At 41.8% G+C, this 20,633-nt stretch overlaps 1 protein-coding gene across 1 annotated transcript in view; it reads right to left on the bottom strand.

The window, feature by feature from the left end:
* Positions 1-229: 229 nt before the first annotated feature.
* LOC116319324 (multidrug resistance-associated protein 4-like) overlaps positions 230-20,633 on the bottom strand; it is a 33,623-nt gene continuing 13,219 nt past the window's right edge. The window contains exons 20-31 of the mRNA XM_039599597.1: positions 19,073-19,152; positions 12,409-12,559; positions 11,663-11,782; positions 11,390-11,500; positions 11,179-11,279; positions 10,559-10,750; positions 8,079-8,234; positions 5,217-5,306; positions 4,586-4,758; positions 3,998-4,103; positions 2,561-2,695; positions 230-1,144 (exon numbers count right to left, since the gene is read on the bottom strand). Coding sequence (XP_039455531.1) covers positions 1,067-1,144; positions 2,561-2,695; positions 3,998-4,103; positions 4,586-4,758; positions 5,217-5,306; positions 8,079-8,234; positions 10,559-10,750; positions 11,179-11,279; positions 11,390-11,500; positions 11,663-11,782; positions 12,409-12,559; positions 19,073-19,152 — 1,493 coding nt within the window. The 3' untranslated portion in view covers positions 230-1,066. The remainder of the gene's footprint in view (positions 1,145-2,560; positions 2,696-3,997; positions 4,104-4,585; positions 4,759-5,216; positions 5,307-8,078; positions 8,235-10,558; positions 10,751-11,178; positions 11,280-11,389; positions 11,501-11,662; positions 11,783-12,408; positions 12,560-19,072; positions 19,153-20,633) is intronic.

Genomic DNA, 20,633 nt, shown 5'->3' with positions numbered 1-20,633 from the left:
AATCACAAGGTCGCTTCCTTTAACCGCTTACCAGTTTGTAGCATCGTGTTCAAGACCAGCTGTAACCGCTGACCTGAAGCAAACACACCATTCAGACAGCTGAGTGTGGAATGAGCAACAGCGGGGAGGAAACGCTGGTGAGTCAGTCTCACAATGAAGCAAAATGAAGCGAAACATTCAAAACAATACTCTTTTATTAAATGAAATTTGAAACTAATCTAGTGTCAGTTACAAGTGAGCATTCCTCACACTTATTTATGACCTGCAAAGTGCAAACTGCTTGAAATCTTACCTTCCATTTGTGTTATGAGCCGTTGACAAAGATGTAAAAATCAAACAGCGCGAATAATTACCAGGATATAAATAATCTGACTCAGTCTCATCCACATAATTACCTGCATAAAAGTGCTACATTCTCAAATAAACTCGTGCGCATTAATCAAACGAGCCAGGACAGAAAGTTCAGAGGCATCTTGTTCCTTGATATTAGTCAGTATCATTGCCAACTGTTACTGGTCTTTGCTCACTAGAGATGAGGTAGACATAAAACCAATAGAGTCAAAGTGCAGGAAAACCATTCAATTATAAACAGTGCAATTACTAGGAATCAATCGCGTGATTAAGGCACAATAATTACAGAAAGCATCCATGTCCCCTCTGAAGTTCTCCTTGGCTTGTCAAGCACTTTTCAAGTAATGAAAAGACTTTATTCCTATAAAACAATGTTTTCCTTAAAAGAACAATTTAAGCCACAGGAAATTTATTGCACACAGAATATTAACACTCTTTTGAGCACCAGTTCCCCACTGTAGACACCCCAGAAGCCAGGACACACCTACATAAATATAGCCGTTTGCAATCAATAAACAGCCATGCAGTAATATGCTGTCAATGAAAGGCACAGCCCACCTCAGGCGTGTGCCTCCTTTCTGTTCCATACCACGGGTCTATGCTAATCAACCTAAGCACACACTACACTGCACTAGGCCTGAAGACATTTAGGAATATCGGTGTGTCTGGTGGTCACTGATGGCTAACACGAGGACCACAGCGACCCTCCAAACCGTCAAAGGGACGTCTCGAAGATGACGCGGATGTCCTCGTCACGGCACACGTCAGTCAGCCGCTTTTTGTTCGTGTAAACCTGAAAAGCGGATCAGGGAAGCAGTGTCACAGAACACAAGCACACTGTCCAATCTGAGCTACGATCTGTTAAGGTGCGATTTATGACAGATCCAGTCAGAGCACGGCGAAGGGATTTATCGCCCACTGAAGCATACAAAAGTGGCTTATTTAGCCCAGTAAACAACTGTTAGATTAAAGGCAGGAAAATTTTGGAGATAATTACAGGAATTATTTGTGGAGTTAATTTTCTCTTACGGTGGCTCCTAAGCTGCGAGCCGCTATTTAGAAAAGCCGGATTGCAGTGTTTGCGCCTGCAAAAGGCATGGCTTCTTTATGCCCAGCCGCTCTGACAGGTGAACAATTTCAGCAAGAAAGTTTGTGGAAAAAGAGGCAACGGAAGTGAAAGCTTGGCCATAGCTCGAGATATATGTACTGTCTACTCTGGGATTCTCTTTCAGCACGGACAAAGGAGCTAGAGGTTGATATCAGATTATTGAATGTATTTAAACCTTGACTGACAACTATAGAAACTTGACACACAACATGCGGACTATCTCTGTATTTAATAAGTGGTGCTAGACAGTTATGGATGCTGCAGTAATCTGATCAAAGGAGAGCATCCTACAATAAAGAAAGGAAAACGTAAGGGCCCGAACAATGCCACTACCAATCCGCCAGTGTGCAGGGTAAGACGAAACCAAATAATACCACACTGTGCTGAGTCTTTGAAATCAGTATTTTACTCATTTCACTCCTCTGGCTGAGGAGATACAGTTCCGCTGATAAATTTGTGCGAGGGACAGAGAGAAAATGAAATGATGCCTACTTTTTCTTATTTCACAAAGACCTGTTTGAAGTTGCAATATGGTATCTGTAGTCCCAGACAGATGCACATAAAATGGAATTGAACAATGAATAGCTGGCTCTTATCTGTTCAGTGTCTGAAGGGGAAATACATCACAAATGAATTTCACAGGGAAAAAATATGGACATTCTCTATTACAGTAATCCCCATAGAAAGTTTATCCCAAATCGCGATGAAGTTAAACCCAATATTTCAAAATAGATACAGTGCAAAGAAAGCTGCTTTTCTAGAATCATCGCTAAAATGATCTCAAAATTACATTATGAGAAAAAAGATTATACAGAGACTTTTTCCCGATAATATCAGAGGATGTAAATCTACAAAGGGACAATTTCTCTCTTGAAATTAATGTTATGGTGTCGCAATGCTCCAAGTAGACACTTTAAATTAAAATGGTAATCAAGTGTCTTTGCATTGTCAGGGCTACACACATCTTCTGTTGCTTAGCTGTATTATTTTGGAGGTGAGCAACGGAGCCTGGAGTTAAGGGGAGAGTCTGGGATTACTGTGCAACGACTGGGCTCTTATTTAGGGACAGGCTTGTCCCGGGACAAAGGTGGATGTGGTTACCTGTTTGGCTGTGTGCAGGAGCGAGGCAGCCTCGGCTCTGCCTGTCTGTTGGACCATCTGGTAGAAGAGCCCATCCTGGTTCTGGAGCAGCACATATGGCTCATCGTACTCCTGGATCCTGCCAGCATCCAGAACCTGCAATCACACATACAATGGTGGGTGTGTGTGTGTAAGTGTGTGTGTTCCTGTGTCTGTATACTTTACTTTGGGGAAAACTGACATTTCAGCTGTTTCACTGCTGAGTGATGCAAGCAGACAGCGCAAGCTGAATGGGGAAACAGTAGTTCGGTGCACATAGGAACCATCTATTTTATGTGACTCATGCAACAACAAACACGGGTGCCTGTTTCTGCTCGAGAACGCCATGCACAATGAGGGTAACCTGTTAGCAGCGTGAAAGTCTGGTGCGCTGACTCTGACAGACAGGAGATCAGGGATTTATCCATGTATTTATCCTAGCATTTCAGAGGCCTAGGGGTGGTCCTCAGTCAAATCCAACAATCACACCTTTAAGACTCGCTAGAAAATTACCATCATTTCTATGTCATCACATGCCATGTAAACCACACAAAGAATAGTGCCAATTCAGGCAGTTTGGAAAAGACTACAATTATATCACAGACAAATTTTAACAAGCTCGATCCCCTTACAGCGTTAATGAGCAGTTTGTTATCAGTAAAGCCCACTTTCAGGTAGTGTTTAGTATGAAAGGGAGACTTCTGCAGCTGCTGTCATAATCAAAAGTTTAGGAGCAGGCTACCAGGAAACGCAATTCGATTCTTGCAAAACATTCCGCATCAAAATACGGCAGAGAGATTCAGACGATTCTTCCGGGTCCCAATTTAATTTTCCCAGCGTGTGTGACAGTCTGGGGGCATTTAACACGAGTGTAGGTGTGAAACAGTCCCCTCTCTGTGATATTTGCCTTTTTTCAGCAACCCTCTCAGTGACCAAGCGGCCACCGGGTCATGCCCCATCCTCCATAGACTCTTAACAAATGCCACCACAAATGGCACTAATTGGCACCTCTGCAGGCAGTAGCAGGAAAAGGCCAAAGATCAAGTGGTGCAAGTGAAGGTTCAATGAAAGGGAATGCTGCGAGTGAGAAATCCGCCCAGCTGTTGCAAAATAAGGTAGCGGAACTGAAAATAAAGGACAGAGGTGTTTGAAAGCTCTTGTGTTTGGCATGCAACAATGAGAATGAATGTGAAGTGCATGTTTTGCAGGGGTCCCCAGATTTACTCTACAAATTCTGAAAACACTGAGTGCAATATTTACTGTAGCTGGTGAGAAAGTACAAGGGGTTGCCAAAGTTTAGGAGGGAATATCACAAAGCTTCTTGCAGAGCAATGTTGGAATGAACTCCAGCAGAAGAGTCTCATTTTAAAACCTTCACTAAAGTGCTTTACAATGGAAATTTACTGCTTTCTTACTTACCAGTATTCTGTCACAGTCAATGATAGTGTTTAGCCTGTGAGCAATGGTCAGGACTGTGCACTCTTGAAACTTGTCCCGGATAGTCTGCTGGATGAGGCCATCAGTTCTAAAGAAGCAGGGAACACAACACCTGAGAACTAAAAAGCTCTCTTCCTATACAGCCTTGGGCAGGGATTTTACGCAACACAGAACAATGGCTCATCAGCAGAGAAATATGTGCAGCAACAGACAGAAAAAATACAGAATACCACAGGACTTCAGCTTTACAAAGACAAGTGTGGTATATTTTGTTACATATTTTTTTTTAAAATTGACTTGATCTTCACGAGGTGAGATTTAGACTTAAAAACCCATATATTTTTTATTATGTGTGTTAAACAAAAAAAATCCATGTTTGCGCCGATGCTTTAACAAAAAGATTTTAAAGAGTAATTCTGACTAACCCTACTCTACAGAGAAAAAGTTTTATTCTATGCACTTAAAAATACCCATATTGTGTAGCACCATTGTACAGAAAAACAAGACACATGTGGAAGAGAGCGCTTCCACACTGATGTATAATAATTTACTTGTGAAGTATCATCTGACCTTGGGTCCACATTAGCAGTGGCCTCATCAATAATGAGGATGCGGGTTTTCCGGAGGATGGCCCTGGCCAGGCACACTAGCTGCCTCTGGCCCACACTGAAGTTAGAGCCCGACTCCGTCAGCACCGTCTCCAGCTTGCTGGGCAGCTCGTCCACCATGGCCTTCATCTGCACCTGCAGAGAGAGAGAGCTCAGCCCCTACCCTTCATTACCCTGCATAAAGGCCTCCTGTGGGGATGTCTTTAAAGAGCCATCCAAACACACCCATTAACTGCCTGGCACAATGCAGGGCCAGGTCTACTGATGACCTTGGCCAGTGCTCTCTTGTGGCCAGCCTCTAGCTTTAATCCAGGCCACCAAACCCATTCAGAGGCAGGACCAGGAGCTGAAGCCCTTCACTGTGGGGGAAGCCTTCATCCTGGTTGGCCTGACTGCCCAAACACATCTCCCCCAGCACTTTCAATGGTTACCCGTTACAAGCCGCACATTGAGCTGGGCCCCATGGCCCTAATGGGATTTCCCCCCATGACTTGTGGCGAGCAGGGAATCTGAATGGCAGCATTGTACAGGGGGACAGAGGGATCCCCCCCTGGGCCGGCAAGGGGGAATCATTCAGAGCCACGCTGGAGTACCTCTTGGAGTGCATTCCACAGGTCCTCATCTGTGTGCTGCTTGAAAGGGTCCAGATTCTTCCTCATGGTGCCCGTAAAGAGAACTGGGTCCTGTGGATAGATGGATATGGAAAGAGAAGGCCGTGGCCAGTTAAGATAATGACAAGGGGGAAGATGTATGAAAGGGTTAAGACAGGATTTATAGAAGAGTGCTAAGCAATGTGTGAGGGGAAGATGTTCACAAAGGCCTTGCTCCACTCAGGAGCTCTATTCAGTGCTCTAGCCAACTATGCTTCAGTAAGTTGATCTTTTTACTTGGAAAACCAGAACGTGTGCATTGGTGCTGGTGGAGAATAGTTGTGCAAGGCTGTCTGAATGTAAAATATGACACAAAAGGACTGTCAAGTTAACATTAAAATACAGAATAAGAAACTGTCCTTAAAAAACTAAACGTACAAGCATGTGTGAATAGTTAGGTTATCACATTAGTTGACTACCCTCATGAAAGGACAGCCTCACATCTCAGACAGGTAGGATGTCCAAGATATGTATTTATGGTAAGCCATGCACCTGTATCAAGGTTGAGCCACACAGCCCTCTTTAAGAGGGTAAATAAAGCTCTTTATTACAGTGTAAAGGAAAGAGCCTGTCCATGGGCACTGTTCCAACACGCCAGTCTGTTTGTGATGAACTGATAAAAAGGAACAATCCCACATCATCTCATGTCAGGCCACATATAGTGTGTATTCATAAATCTTGCTCCAATGTTGAAGTGATTTACTCAGTAGAGGGCTCTCCTTGGACAGCATAAAGACCCTCTCGCTCATGGTACACTGCTGCTGCAGATAAGGTTTTTATATTGCATTTATGTCCACAGTGTTTGATCAAAATAAGCAAGGTACTTAAATCGTTATAATGACTGTTTAAAAAAAAAAAACAACCTAATAATAATACAATGCTATTGAGTCTGCCACAGTTTCAGGTTGCACAGAGCAGCGACTGTCCATAACAAAAAGTGATGCTTCCATTGTATCCGCATCACAGTCAGAGGAACGCGATAACTCCAGCTTAGTCAAGATATGCATCTGACCTCGAATCAAGATACGAAACGTTCATCTGGCAACTGTGAGATTAGACTAGGAGCAAAAGTAAAGCACACAATGAGCCTAAAAGGCTTAAAGGTTACAGAACTATTAATATATCCACACCTTTACATCTGTTCTCTTACAGGTCACCTTCATAAGAAAAGAAAATGAAGCATACGTTTGGGTGTGGAAGCACAGCAAAAATTTAAAAAAGTCATGTCTCAACAAGCCGTCATATAGGTCAGAAAGCGCAGGGCTAACTGCTCAATTTCAATCCAGAGAAAGTAAAGCTTTCAGGGTCTCATCCCTGCTACCTGTGCCTTGGAAAATGTTCCACCTCTTTACTTCCAATGAGCTTTTCCCTCTGTCACCAAAACACCACCTTGTCATTAAGCCAGCTGAAGTCCCAATTCAAACTAGTTCTGTGACACACTTTAATTGAGGATTCAATGTTAGGTCAGAAAAACTGCTTTCAAGCACAGCTTTCTATACACCGATTATGTGCTCCACCAATTCTAAGCCCTCTGTTTGCCACAGAATTCATTTTTTTCCTCCTAAGTCATTCCTGAGAATTCAATAGAAACTGAAATGGATCCCTTTTTAATGCCATATGCTAATACAAGCTTATCATAATCAAATCTGTGGGCGCCAAATAATGAAACTCCTCAGCGGCAATGTATAGTTTACATATCAAACTCGAAATTCCACATGAAAAGTACGACAACCAGCAATTTATGTCAAAAAAATTTTTTCCAAGTGAAAGGTTGACTGCATATCGTTTCATCGACGTCTAGCGGGAGAATAAAAAAAGGCTTTCAGATGAATTTGTGTAAATCCAAGAGTCTTCGCTCCATATATAAGTTTGTAATACTAACAACAGACTACAGAGAAACTCTACTCTCCCGAGTGCTGCCTACATAATGAAAATGCCATCCAGTATGTGATACAGATGAGATGAGCGTGCAGTTAAAGTTTTGACTCGTAACCTGCCACTTTGTAGCAGTCTCTCCCTCTAGGAGATGCAGAAAGAGTAAACAAAATCCCATCAAACATGCATCACATCCATCGCAAACTAGTTTGGACTAAGAAGTGAAACTTTATCTGAAGTAGTAGCAATGCCAGAAACCTATCAAATCCACAGAAAAGCATTAATGAAACTGTTTTTGGGCATCTTGGCTACACCCTAGAAATGTTTAAGACTTGAGCTAAGTGACGGTGTACAAGGGGACTCTGACTGTGAGGATGGGGGAGACTGCTTCTAAGCAGCTTTCCCATGTTTGGGGGGTAGAGGGCTAATCCTCTGTCAGGGATGGGGAACTGCTCTCTTCACAGTATAGGCCGTGGGAGTCTTCTCCCCTCCCTCCTCTCTGCTGACACTCACCCGCAGGCTGGCATTTTCTTAATGCCGTATCAGTTTCAACAAGCGGAAATAAAGTTAAACTGTCTCAAGGCATCCGTTTGTCTCACTTTCAGAAATCCCCTGAGTGACGACTGTAATTCTCCTCACTTGTTTTAGCTTTTTTTAAAAGCCAAGCGTCTAACAAGGGCAAAGGCATGCAGGCTTCTGTTACCGTCGTGCAGCTGACATTTCTGCCATTACTCAATCATGAGGAATCATGGGACCTTGGAGAAGGTGTCAAAGCAAAGCTGCTTTAGAACGAAAAGGTTAAACATGGTAGTAATTAATATAAGATATCATAAGTAATATCTTTCTAACCTAGACTCACTGCAGATGATTAGTGGTTACTGTGTTTAGTTACAAAACACAACAGCTGATACTGAAATTAAAAAAACACACCTGTGGGATGATAGACATTTTCTGTCGCAGTGTGTGAAGACCAATCTCAGACGTCAGAAATCCATCAATCGTTACTCTTCCCTCAGGTTCTGCCAGCCGGAACAAGGCAGAGATCAGGGAGCTTTTACCAGCACCAGTGCGTCCAACAATGCCAACCTACAGTGGAAAGAGCTAGTATCTTATATCTGTAAAGTCTTAGTAAATTCCCACAAAAAAACCCCATAAATAAATAAAATAGTGCTTATTATTTTTCTCAGTAAGAGACCCAGTCGCCTGGCAAACTACAATATAAACCTTTGTATGATACTGGCATAAAAACTAAGGGAAGATACTGTATCCTATAATATTTATGTATGAAATTGTTTGTGTTTTATTAGATAGTCAAAATACTTAAAAAATGGTGGGCAATGGAGAAAATCCTTCTGTAAGCCTCTCTAACCCTCATAATCAAGATTTAAAGCTAAAAATATTTCCCTTAATCAAATCAAATCATTTATATCGTAATCATATTTAAGTGCTTCAGCTTAATGCCACGTATAAATTCATTTGTAGCGTTTGTGTTAGGGACAATTAACATGGTTATAATTCAATTTAGCTATTTTTAAGTGTGCTATATTTTATTTAGATCTGTGCTTATCTCATAAACACCAATGTGGGTGGGTTAGAAAAGTGTAGTTACTCATTTTAACCAACTGTAAAAGGTGACATAAACGGGGCTCTATAGTTTTGTGGCTCTTCTAAAAGTCACTCAGTCAGGATCAGCGTATCAAATCTATCAAATCTCATTGGACATTACCTAATAAATTGGCCGAGTCAAAATTACCACTCACTCATACTTGTGCTCTATGGTACTACCCCTGCGGTAACCTCCAGGCCATCACCTGATACTTTCTTTAAAGCACAAGGTCATACCATCCACAGGTATCTGCTAATGCTGTGCATGTGTGTGATGGTATTTAACACATAAAATGACAGTATAGAATATAGGTGTTTCCAGTATTCTACCAGACTTGGGATACCAAAGAACAAAAACTCATGCTGTGGGCTGAATCCAATGAACAGGGATCTTATTAGCATTGCACCGCTTGCTCTGCTGAACTAGTGTCATAGCATTTAGGTTTGTTATATGCTGTTGCAGAGCCATTGGGCATGTGGATACAGAAAGATAAGTGGTTAGGCTGACAGGTAATAGAGAAGTAATTATATTCTTACTCTCTCATGCTACATCCATACTCTCATAGGAGCTATTAGAGTAACTCACATTCCCATTTTTAAAACACATAGGCCCTACTACATGTGACAATTAAGCCCCACCCCCAGTACTTATACAGTAAGTGCCTACATGGACATTTAAAAAATTACCAAGTGCTTGTATGAGACTGAATCTGAAATCGTGTCTCTGCATTCATCCGCTTTATCCTACTTAAGAAGAATTCCACACTACGTGAATGTAAATGCACACCAATAATAATTGCATTTCCTCAAGAGGATACACCCAAATCTAATGTGACATTACACTTTAGCCACAGCAGAACAGAAACACAACGACTGTGAAATGAATTAGTGTTGGGAATAATATAGTCTTTCTACATGGAAAGTTGTTAGTAGTGTTGTGGTGACTTATGATAAAATCTTCATATATATATATATATTTACATATATATATATATATATATATATATATATATATATATATATATATATATATATATATATATATATATATATATATATATATATATATATATATATATATATATATATATATATATATATATATATATATATATATATATATATATATATATATATATATATATATATATATATATATATATATATATATATATATATATATATATATATGCAGTGTATGACTGCTGTATGGGACAAAGTGAAAGGATCTTATACTGTAGATAGTAGGTGCAGGTGAAAGGGTGTCAGGGGAACTGTCAGGATGCACAAAGCCTTTTACCCCCAAGGCATGCGGTAGAGATCCCTCCCATGGGCTGTCAGAGCCAGGGCCTCTGCACTTATCAACCCATCCATTGTGAAATCAGCCGCCCCGGCCAACCGTAGCCATGCAAAATACACCCCCTGCATTAAACACAATTTCAATCATCCTCAACCATCTCCCTCAGCCTTCCCCTCTCTCGCTCTTCCTTCACCCCTCTCCCTCGGCCTCTCCTCTCTCTTATAGTGAATAAACAGTTGTCACCGTCAGGTAGCTCAAAATGCAAATTGGAGACAAATGGATCCACTCGAACAGTCTTAATTACATGATATGTATTCCATGAATCACAAATGGTATAGTCCTGAAGATTCAGAAGCACAATGCGGTGTCCCTTTAATAATTGATTTGAAAATAATGCCACATAAAAAAAGAATCACACCACACCTACTACACTAGCTGCATATCAACCTTAGTCATGGGCTATGCACCCCAGCAAGCATGCACAGGTGGGAATAAAGACAAGGACCTTTTCTCTAGATTTGAAGACAAGACTCAGGTTCTTCAGGACCATAGGTTCACTGGCACTGTAAGAGAAGTTGACTCTGTCAAAAGTGATGCAGCCTGCTTTGGGCCAATCACTCGGTGGCTGCTTGTCTGTCTCCCATGGTGCCTCACTCTCTAGCTCTGCATACTCAACCACTCTCTCCACTGATGTCATCTGCAAAAATAAAGCATGTAAGAGGGACTTCCTTAAAATAATTTTTCCTCTTTTAACTATTCTATGAATAAATAAATAAAACTTGAGTTAGTTGCTCCTATATAACCAGATGTAACAGAAAATCCCTATAATACAATTTAATAGATTCTTTAAATTAACCCAGACTGGATATAACAAATCTAAAGTGACAATCATTCTACCTGCATTTTTTTTCTTATGGCCAGTGGCTATTTATCTGGTTTCATAAATCAGTTAAAATCTTTAAGTATCTGCGACCACAGTAAACACTATGCTGATGAGTTTATGGCCACAGTCTCTAGTTTCAAGCCTAATTTAATACATCATGTTAATTTAGCAAATTATGGTCACATTTGGACTCAAATGGAAGCTAACCAACCATCAAACCCTTGTTCATCATGTGTTCTCACCATGTTCTCAATTTCTGCGCTCTGTCTGACTCCCCACTGGAACATGCCTGTGAGCGTAACTGCATAAGACAGAGCCAGACCCACTGCACCTGGTTCCAGTCCTGAATTATCAAAGAAGAAGTAAACATGCAGTCACACATCCACGAGTCCGTCCTCTTGCTTCTGCTAATAATTTCTCTTAGCATGCACAGAGTCAAAACCCATACAGTACCATCCCTGAGGTAAAGACAGCCAAAAGCAGTAATGGTGACAAAAACTGAGCAAATTCCATCGAGTCGCACGGCAAACCAGCGGGAGGTAGTCAGGAATAAGAACCAGGCCTCTGTTAACAAAGACAGATTCCACATGTTGCATATGAGGAAATGCTTCTTAATACAGTCTGAATATCATGAGTGGCTTTAGATGAGACTGATAATGGAGCTCATTAGATGTTGATGTCTTGCATTTTTGACCTTATAACTAAAATATGTCTTTTTCGTCTCACCTGAGTGAAGATCTTGATGCTCATCAAACGTTTGCTGGAACCTCTGCTGAACCTTGAAGGCACGGATGGTGCTCAGGCCTTGAAGAGAGGAGGAAAGGTGGGAGAAAACAGGACTCCGAGCTATAGGAAATATACAAGGCAAAAAACCAGCTTAGCAAGGCATTTAACATTTTTTAAGTTTTAAGTTTTCTAAATACAATTATAGTGTCAGGGTACATTCAATACTAATAGTCTGAACTGTTTATTTTGCAGCGTATCAGTATGTGAAGTGAAAAATATGAATGTGTACTCTGTTATACTAACAATAATACAGGTGATGCACCTGATTTTTATCGTGATTTATGGAAAGGTCGCCATTCAGACGTCTTTTGTTTCAACTCATTAGACTTACAAACAAAACAAACAAAACCAAAATGCCTCCTTGAAGGATTCAAACAAAGCATTTGTTCTAAAAGATGATGGCACTTGTTAGTCAATGTGCATTTTGGCTCTCAGCTTTGAATAAAATAGAGGAACTAAAGCTTGCTGTGGCCTAGTCATGACCACTTGACATTTTTTCCTATTATATGTGAAGTCATGAACTCTCATCTTTTGAGGAAACTGCGTGTGACCAAGGCATAGGCCACTGCCATCTTTAGCCTTTATGCTAATGATCACAGCCTTTTTCAATAGCCTATTAGCATTCCTGTAGTCTGTGCTTTTATTTCTTCCCAATCCCACACCACAAAAAATAAATAAAAAATTACTGGTAGATTCTAGACGCTTGATGTCCCTGGAGGTCTGCAAGAAGTAGCATCGCAGAAACAGGAAGACAACAAGAAGAGGAACAACAGGAATAAGAATCCAGGGGATGATGACAGCAGCTACTGCAATCACTCCGATGACTTGCAGAAATACCTGGGAGAAAAGGAGAGGAGTAAGCACAGTAATAACTCAACAGCATCAGCGTCAAAAGCTCTACTTCTGTTGTGTGGGCTACCGATGGGGCAGTGAGGCTTATTTGTTAGGGCTGAACAAGAAAAACCTTTCAGCTATATTTGTGTGAGACCATCTCAGGCACATAGTAAGGTAACAGCAGGTTGTGGGACTGAGCTTAAGTGACTCACAGTGTGAAAAGAAAACGATCGCAGCGCTAATTCTCACTTAGTAGCAGGTGAGAATTTACCACTTGGCCACTGCAGCTCATATCCCTGGCTCTCTAGGGTTTTCCCTTCAACACTTCTGGCCTGTAAGCCTCCCTGGCAGAGCAGCCAGCCAACGGGCATGGCCACAGTGACTGGCAGAGAGCTCTGGGAACCACACTGTGGGTGTCTGATACATCACACTCAAACCACACAGCCCTCAACAACACAGTGACTCATCACCCGTGTTAATGGCTATGTGACACATCTAGACCAGGATACCAGAGCTGCCTAAACAGGATTGCAGGCAATGAGTCTGACGGTTATCAAAGCACCTACACCTGCATAACGTTTAGAAATAACCATCTCATAAAGATTCATTATGACTATTAGTCTTAAAGATAAAATAATCTTACCTCACCCCATATTGATGGTAATTATCAGGCACTCAAGTATCATGTGAGGTGGCATATAAAGTTTTATTATAGAGATATTAAAATTGACATCACACAATGACTCAACAATCTGAATAAGAAAATGTAAATGTAAATAATATTACCTTTGATACTAATACATAATAATTGCTGATTGATATATTTAAGTTAAAGTGAGCTAGTAAGAGTCGTTGCCATCAGTTACTTTAATACTGATACTTTTATTAAAGATCGTATTAAACACCAGTTGAGAAAAAAAAAGAACTTCTTTTGAGGAAAGGGTGCTGCCATAAAAAAGAACAGCTCACATTTTCAAGAATTTTGTTATGTTCGCTTTATTTAGAAAATTATATTACATTTCAAAAGGGAAATGTAATCTACTTTAATTACATTTTTTTACATGAAAATCGTTGGGATATATTTATCTTGATACAACACACCAAATAAATTTGTCTGTCTGATTGTTTCTTCAATTACCATCAAGTAAACTTGAAGTGAGTCACCAAACTTGGCACCGTGCAGGTACATCTTAAGGTTCTCATCTATGTCACATATGATGTATTCATGTTACCTAGCAACCAGCTAGCAAAGGGTTAAAGTGAACTGTTTTTGGTGTAATTTTTCTTTCACAATGACAAGTTCTAATTTGTATTAGTTAATCTTAATTTATACATTATATGCCTGGATGCCTGGCAACCACCTAGCAATCGGCTACCATGACACCAGAAAAGCATAGTATTGATTTAATTTCGTGGCCAACAGCATAAACACAGCAAAACAATACTGTAGCATAGACATGTATTAGCAAAACATAATACATTACTAAAGATTTAAGAAAACACAGTTTGTATCCTTACTTTTTATTTGTTAAGCATTTACACCAAGGAGAAGTAATGTCTCCTCTTTTAATTACGAGTACTTTCTTTTCTATAATACTTTTTTTTTTTTAAAGAATAATCCTGCACTTTTTATTTAACAAGGGCACGGGACTTCTGTTAATAAAGTCTCTTGTTTACCATTGTGGTCTTAATAATTTCCTTTACTGTAAGTATATCAACATTTCTTCCAGCCATTAATATGGGTTGGAAGAACACTTCCTAACCGAAAGGCATGCAGCGCTGTATACGTTGTGTTCGACTGAAACCTCACACCCTGAAATTAGATACATCCAAAAAGATGAATCCTAAAACGTGGAGATTAGGATCATACTGTTACCTTCAGTGGACTCAGACTAGCCCAGAGAGATGAAAATTTAATTTAGCACCTTAATTACGGATGTTATCTGCTACTTAAGCAAACATTTAAGCATGATCACTTTCAGTGTAGTTTTATGATGAAAAGCCAGTCAATTCCATTTGCAGTTCAGATAAGAGGGAATTACTAGTCTAACCATTGCAGTAGTGGAGCCCACACAATCAAACAGTGAGTCGAAGCTACTGAGCACAACTGATCCCAAGAATTTCACAGTACATAAGTTTCAATCTTAGCCTTGATGGAAGGCTACCAGACTGCAAAGTGAGATGATGGCACACAGGCCATTACCGCGTGTTATCCAGCCTTCCCTTGAGGGGATCAAATATTAACTGAACAAATGTCTTATCGCGTACACTGTTTTTCTTTCACTACCCATTTGATGACTGGTGACACAGTGACACTGCTCATTCACATTTTGCTGGTTGGTTAATCTGAATTCTAATTGGGCCCATTTCAGCGGTGGCCACAACGGTCTGAGCCAGGCTGGCTTTATCTAACAGTGGGGTCATCTAAGGGGACAGTAGGAGGAACAGGAACCATTAGATACAAGTCTTGCCTCCTCCTGCTCCCCAGGGCCCGCTGTCGCCAAGGACCTGTTTGATGTGATCCATTTGCGTGGTTTGGCGCTTATCGTGTCAGGATCGGGGACACCGTGGCCCCCACCCACACTACACACAGATGACTCTGATAAGTGAGCCTACAAGTATACACCTCACCCCCTCAGACCACATCCATATCTCCTATGAAACCACACAGGAACAGAAAACTCCCAAAGCCACATCCCGCTGCACATAAAAGTGGATAAAAGGATGAAAGGTTTTGTATACAAACTGTTTAAATAAAGAATTACCGCTAATAGCTCTTTAGCGAGAAAAGAAAGCTACCGCACGCATGCGAGTCAGTCATTCAGGCAAACTGGGCGCACTGCTGTGTCCAAAGACCATTCAGATCTCTGCTGACCCTAATTGCTTTATTTTCTCAATGATTCTATCAGCTCTTTGATGTCCAAATAAATGTAGAAAATTGGAGTTAATTGCTGTATTTGTGTTCGGCAATGATAGCGACTGTTGTTCACCAGCTGAAAATAAACACTTCGCTTTAATTAAACATCCCTCCGGACAGACGGAATCATTATGCTTTTTACAACTCCCTTTTTCATCCTCCCTTTATTTACTGACAGTGTGCAATATTTGCCACTGGGAAAGAAGTGCAAACAAAACAGGAAATGAGGGGTGAGCGTGGTAAAGAAAAATTCTCAAAAGAAGTCCTCTGTCATCGTTGGAATTTTTTCTTCTTTTTTTTTTTAAACTCCACACTTTTTCCGTGACTGAGCAGCACAATAAGTTGCAAGGGTCAGTGGTACTGAAACAAAACAGGGCCGTTCCACTTGGGCTCTGGAACAATACAAGTGACCCAATCCATTCTACTCTGTGTTTGGGCTTTATTTTAGCATTAAATGCCCAGATGCTGTGGCTTTTCTTTGGGTGAAATGACTGTGGACACCTCCTTCACATTTTCCCTTTCTGGGCCATTTTCACTTCATAAAGCTGCAGTCAATGTGTTTTGTGTGTGGTGAGGAAGGTCTGACACATACTGTGGTGGTCTCAGACGCTGTCTACATTGGTGGCTCAAGTAGTCCTAGGATTAGGCCTTTGTGTGCTGTGAAAAGGTAAAAGAAGTCACTTATTTGGGCTCAGTCAAGCTGCTGATTTCCAACCCCATTTTGGAAATAAGAGAAAGGCTTTGAAATGTGGTCTCCCCTCACTCTCTACTATAAATCACTAGTGTCCAGCAAATTCATTCGCCTTTTTTTTCCCTCCTGAAAACAACACACACAAAAAACAACAATTCAGAAATACAAAAGTCAGCCTAGAATTCATTGTCCTCGTCATTCTGACGTGAGGTGAGATTCAAGATTAGATTGGGACTTTGTTGTGTCAGTTCCCAGGCTCAAAGGGCCCTGGGTCTGGCCTGCATTCTGAGTCAGACCAGCTGAGGTGCTGGACCACAGCATCATGGGAGACCACACATACTCACACGGGAAGCTTTTGCTGGCCGGTGCTCGCCATCAAATGACCATGTGTGGTATTGCTGAGTGGCCAGTTAAGCGCACACAAATACACACGCAGGGTCACATGATGATGTTTTCCTCTGTTTCGGCTTTATTTTTCAGGAAGACAAGCACAGGTCAGTGATCCTAAGGCCGCCGCTCACCTTTCTGTGTCACAAAGGCACTGTCATAAAAACAATGCTCAAAGAGGGTTAATGGCACAGCCTATATATGTTTCCACACTGGACCATCTTCTGTGTTTCTCAGGCTAACCTGTGTAATGCCTGGAGCCAGTGCATTCTTTAGTCGCCAGCGTGGTAAAGAAGCAGAGAAAGCCGGGTGAAATCCCATCCTACAGCGTCCACGATTACGTCAGCAGTTCTCATATCCCACAAAGCCACTAAAGAGGCCTGATACACAATGTGCCACAATATAGAGACTCACACAACGATCCACCCGCCAGTGTTTCTTTAGACAATAGCTGTCTTTTCTCTGCGCTTGTGTGCGTCTTCAGCCCTTCAGTGCTTGGTTTGTCTCTGTTTCTTCTTTTGCTCTTTCTCACACGCACACAAAAGGGTTTATTGCCGTAATTTGTTTATTCCCGTCTTTATAAGGAATTAGCGTTGGCAAGAGCAGGCTGGGTCACACTTAAGTCAGCTGGTGTCTTAGTGAAAACATCCGGACAAACTGAATTTTGACTGGATAAGCAGGGCTATAAATGCAGTGCGGGTCCCAACAGTTGGTGGTGCGACTTGGTCAAGAGCCTTCACACAAAAATCCGCTGAAAGACCCTAGTACTCACCCCCTATTGTCTTGGCCTCCTCCTCTGCCCTCTCTGTGAAAATAGAGGCAACCCAGGATTTAAAGGTCAAGTCCACACAAAAGCTGACAGTTCCCAAAGCCTGAGGTATTTTTAATTGACATTTCTGTCTTTGTCCCCTGACCATAAAGATGGAAGAGAAAGAGGCTTTTTCCCCAATATACTAAATTACTACTAAATGAGACCTGTGAAAAATAGGGCTCTGGGGTGTAACCAGGTTCCCCCAGCTTGAGGGAATCCCCTTGTTAGGCGGGTTTGGGGGGCAGTGCTGAAGGGCTGTGAAGTGCTTACTCCACCATAGAAAGGAGGGGGGAGAGGCTAAGGCACAAATCCCCACACAGAAGCGGCCTCTCTCCATAGAAAGAGATAAACCAGTTAGGGCATTGTTTATGAAGTTTCACTTTATTCCCTCCTGACAACCATTTAGACAATAACTATGGGGAAACGTCCCTCCACGAATGAGCAACAATAGTGGAGATCAGCAGCTTTTCTCAACAGCTAATACTTTGATAAAAAAAAGAGTGAAAATCTTCCTTCCTGAAAGCATTAAAGGCTGCTCCGTGAAAGACACCTGCAAACAAGAGCAGAAAGCAGCACAAACAAAAGTGCTTTGTCCAAAGGATGCTACCTTTGTCCACTCTCACAATCACATCCCACTTTTAGCTACAGCAAAAGACTAATGCGCACATATCCAGCCTGATTTTGACACGGCCTGCTCTAGATTTTATGTCTTTTACATCAAGACACAGTTAGAAAAATGAGGAAAGCAGGAGAAATTCAAGTAAAAGTGCACAGCTGAAACCCATCTATGTTTTATGTCAGGACGTGGTCTACTCTCACTGTTGTTGGTTGGACCTATTGGCCCTCTACAAAAGTTATTATTTTACTTTAACCATTATTCACCTTATTATCAAAATGAGGGGAACTATAGCAGACAAAAAGCTTTTGTGCGTATATTCTTTTGTGCTTTCAGCATTTAAGATGGCTTTTGTCTACTGTGAGATGGGTATCTGCCACAAACATCATTCAGGCATTGTGGAGGGGGGATTCATTTTCAGCGCGCCTTTGTTCTATTCTTTGGCCCGAACCAAGGAGCCACGCCTGCTCCTCTACCTCGAATTGTGCAGCGAACATTCCCTTCTTTGTGGCGCTAGGTGCATGAGCTGGCTCATCTCCGCAGGGTTTCGTGGGAGATGGCTGTCACGGTGGCAGGGTGGCATTTGGTAACCTAACCTGGGCTTGCATCAGGGTGGCCCTTGGCTAGCAGGTCAATAAGACCTGTTAAGCATTAAGCGAATTGGGCTAAGAGGCGAAAGTCCAGGTGTACTCCTGTAAACACTTCATGTCAGACTTTTTCTCTTTGCCACTCGACACAATATCCTCACCTCACCCTCTCCTGACATTTCCACTATTTTCCCTTCCACATCTGACCCATCATCTTGTGGCTTTATTTCCTCTTTGGTGCCTTTCTCTCTTCCAATCACTTCCTTATTCTCCTTACACATTCTCTGAAGATGCCACTTCTGTTGTGCCACGCTGAGGGAGCCACGCCCTCAGCCTATGTGCACACTTTTATTAAATCTGTGCAGGCGCTGGGCTGCGCTGGCGGGTAATCCTACAGTAATTGTTTCCAGATTAGGGGACCCGGACCACAAAGCAGGTTTAGCCAGGCATGAAATGGCCTCCCCATGCTGCTGCGCCAGCAACCAAACCTGCCGAGGTGAGACTCACCTGGATAAAGTCCACAAACGTCCATGGAAGCAGAGAGTCCAGGTAACCGATGTCCTTCGAAAACCTGTTGAGGATTCTTCCTGAGAAAAAGCACAACACAAAAGAACAGATTAGAAAAATATCTCTATAATAGAAACAGAATTTTTCTTATATTGCCAATATTGTTACGCCATTTGTACAACAATAATAGTGCGCTTAAGCGAGCTGAAAAAATAAGCGATTCCTTGAATATTTATCATATTAAGTTTTTTACTGTTACAGGTTCAGATGTGCATATGATTCGGAGCAACAAATCTAAACCAAATGCAGATATGCTTTATCCATTAACTACTCGGCATTCATAAAAACAATATTTTGTTAGTTTCAATTCTGTTCGTGTCTTTAGACTATTAAGCAACTGTTATCAGAGTCCCCTTAATAGAACAGAGGTTACATACAGTGTGATATCAAATGGAAAACACAGGCCTATCTAGATTAAACAATGAATCATTATTTATCTAGTGATTCATAAAGACTGTCCTACTCTTGGCTGAATACACGAGGGAACCTTTTGTTAGGGAACAAAAGGCCAACAGAAGCTGCGTACCTGCCTTTATGTTCTGACTGGCAGTGTCAGTGACGTTAATTGAGTTGCCTCCAATCTGCTCGGTCGTTCATTATTTTGGCTAGTGCTCTGCAGGTGCTGTGGCAGCCCCTTATTGTTACTCCTTTAGTAACTTTGCTCCACTATTCTGATCCCACAGCACATAAGATTACACTCCAGCTGCTTTCACACACTGTGTACTGCAGGGTCACTGATAGCCAATCCCCAAAGCACACTTCCTTAAAGGCAGGCAAGACAGAAAGGCTTTTACTATCTCTGTCCCTGAAGGAAGACCCCTGGCTCTCAGAGGCAGACAACAGGTACCAGAGCAGCGGCAGCACTGCCACAGCTTGAACTCTTCTAAGGTCAAAAGACACAAACAATGTGCAGTGTCCTTAAAATAAGGCCATGATGTTTGTTAACGTATTTAGGAGAGCAGTTGTATTCCACAATGACAAATGGCTATGCACACAGTAATATCTGTCTGACGACAATGTAAATAAAGCAGTACTCACAAAATGTAGGGTGCAACCCCTGATAGAGTTAAACAAGCCAATTCAAGCATGCAGATGAGTTTATCTAGGCTCACAGAATACGCCATGGAACAGGGTGTGACTTGGTAAAAGAAAAGAGAAAGGAAACACTGGGCAACATGGTGGCAGAATGTGGTGGCATGGCACTCTGGAGGCGTGGTGGAGCCATGGCACGGCTGACCTAAAACTTGCCCCCGAGCCTCTTAGTCAGTCCTACGGAGGTGGGCCCTGTAATCACCTCTCTCCACGGCCGTAAGCAGCTTACAGCTTTATCCAAAATGCCGCTCCTGCCTAAAAACATGCATGCAGACGAGGCCGGGCTCCCTATAACAGCCATTGCATAAACCCAGCCAGAGCATTATTCCCCGCAACAACCCAGCAATGCTCCAAATCAGCACTGATTCAAAGTCAAGTGGCGTAAGCATGTTGTACACTTGGAGGCAGA

Source organism: Oreochromis aureus, linkage group 16 (assembly GCF_013358895.1).
Source record: "Oreochromis aureus strain Israel breed Guangdong linkage group 16, ZZ_aureus, whole genome shotgun sequence".
Lineage (NCBI taxonomy): Eukaryota > Metazoa > Chordata > Actinopteri > Cichliformes > Cichlidae > Oreochromis > Oreochromis aureus.
This window is presented reverse-complemented; position numbering and strand designations above follow the sequence as displayed.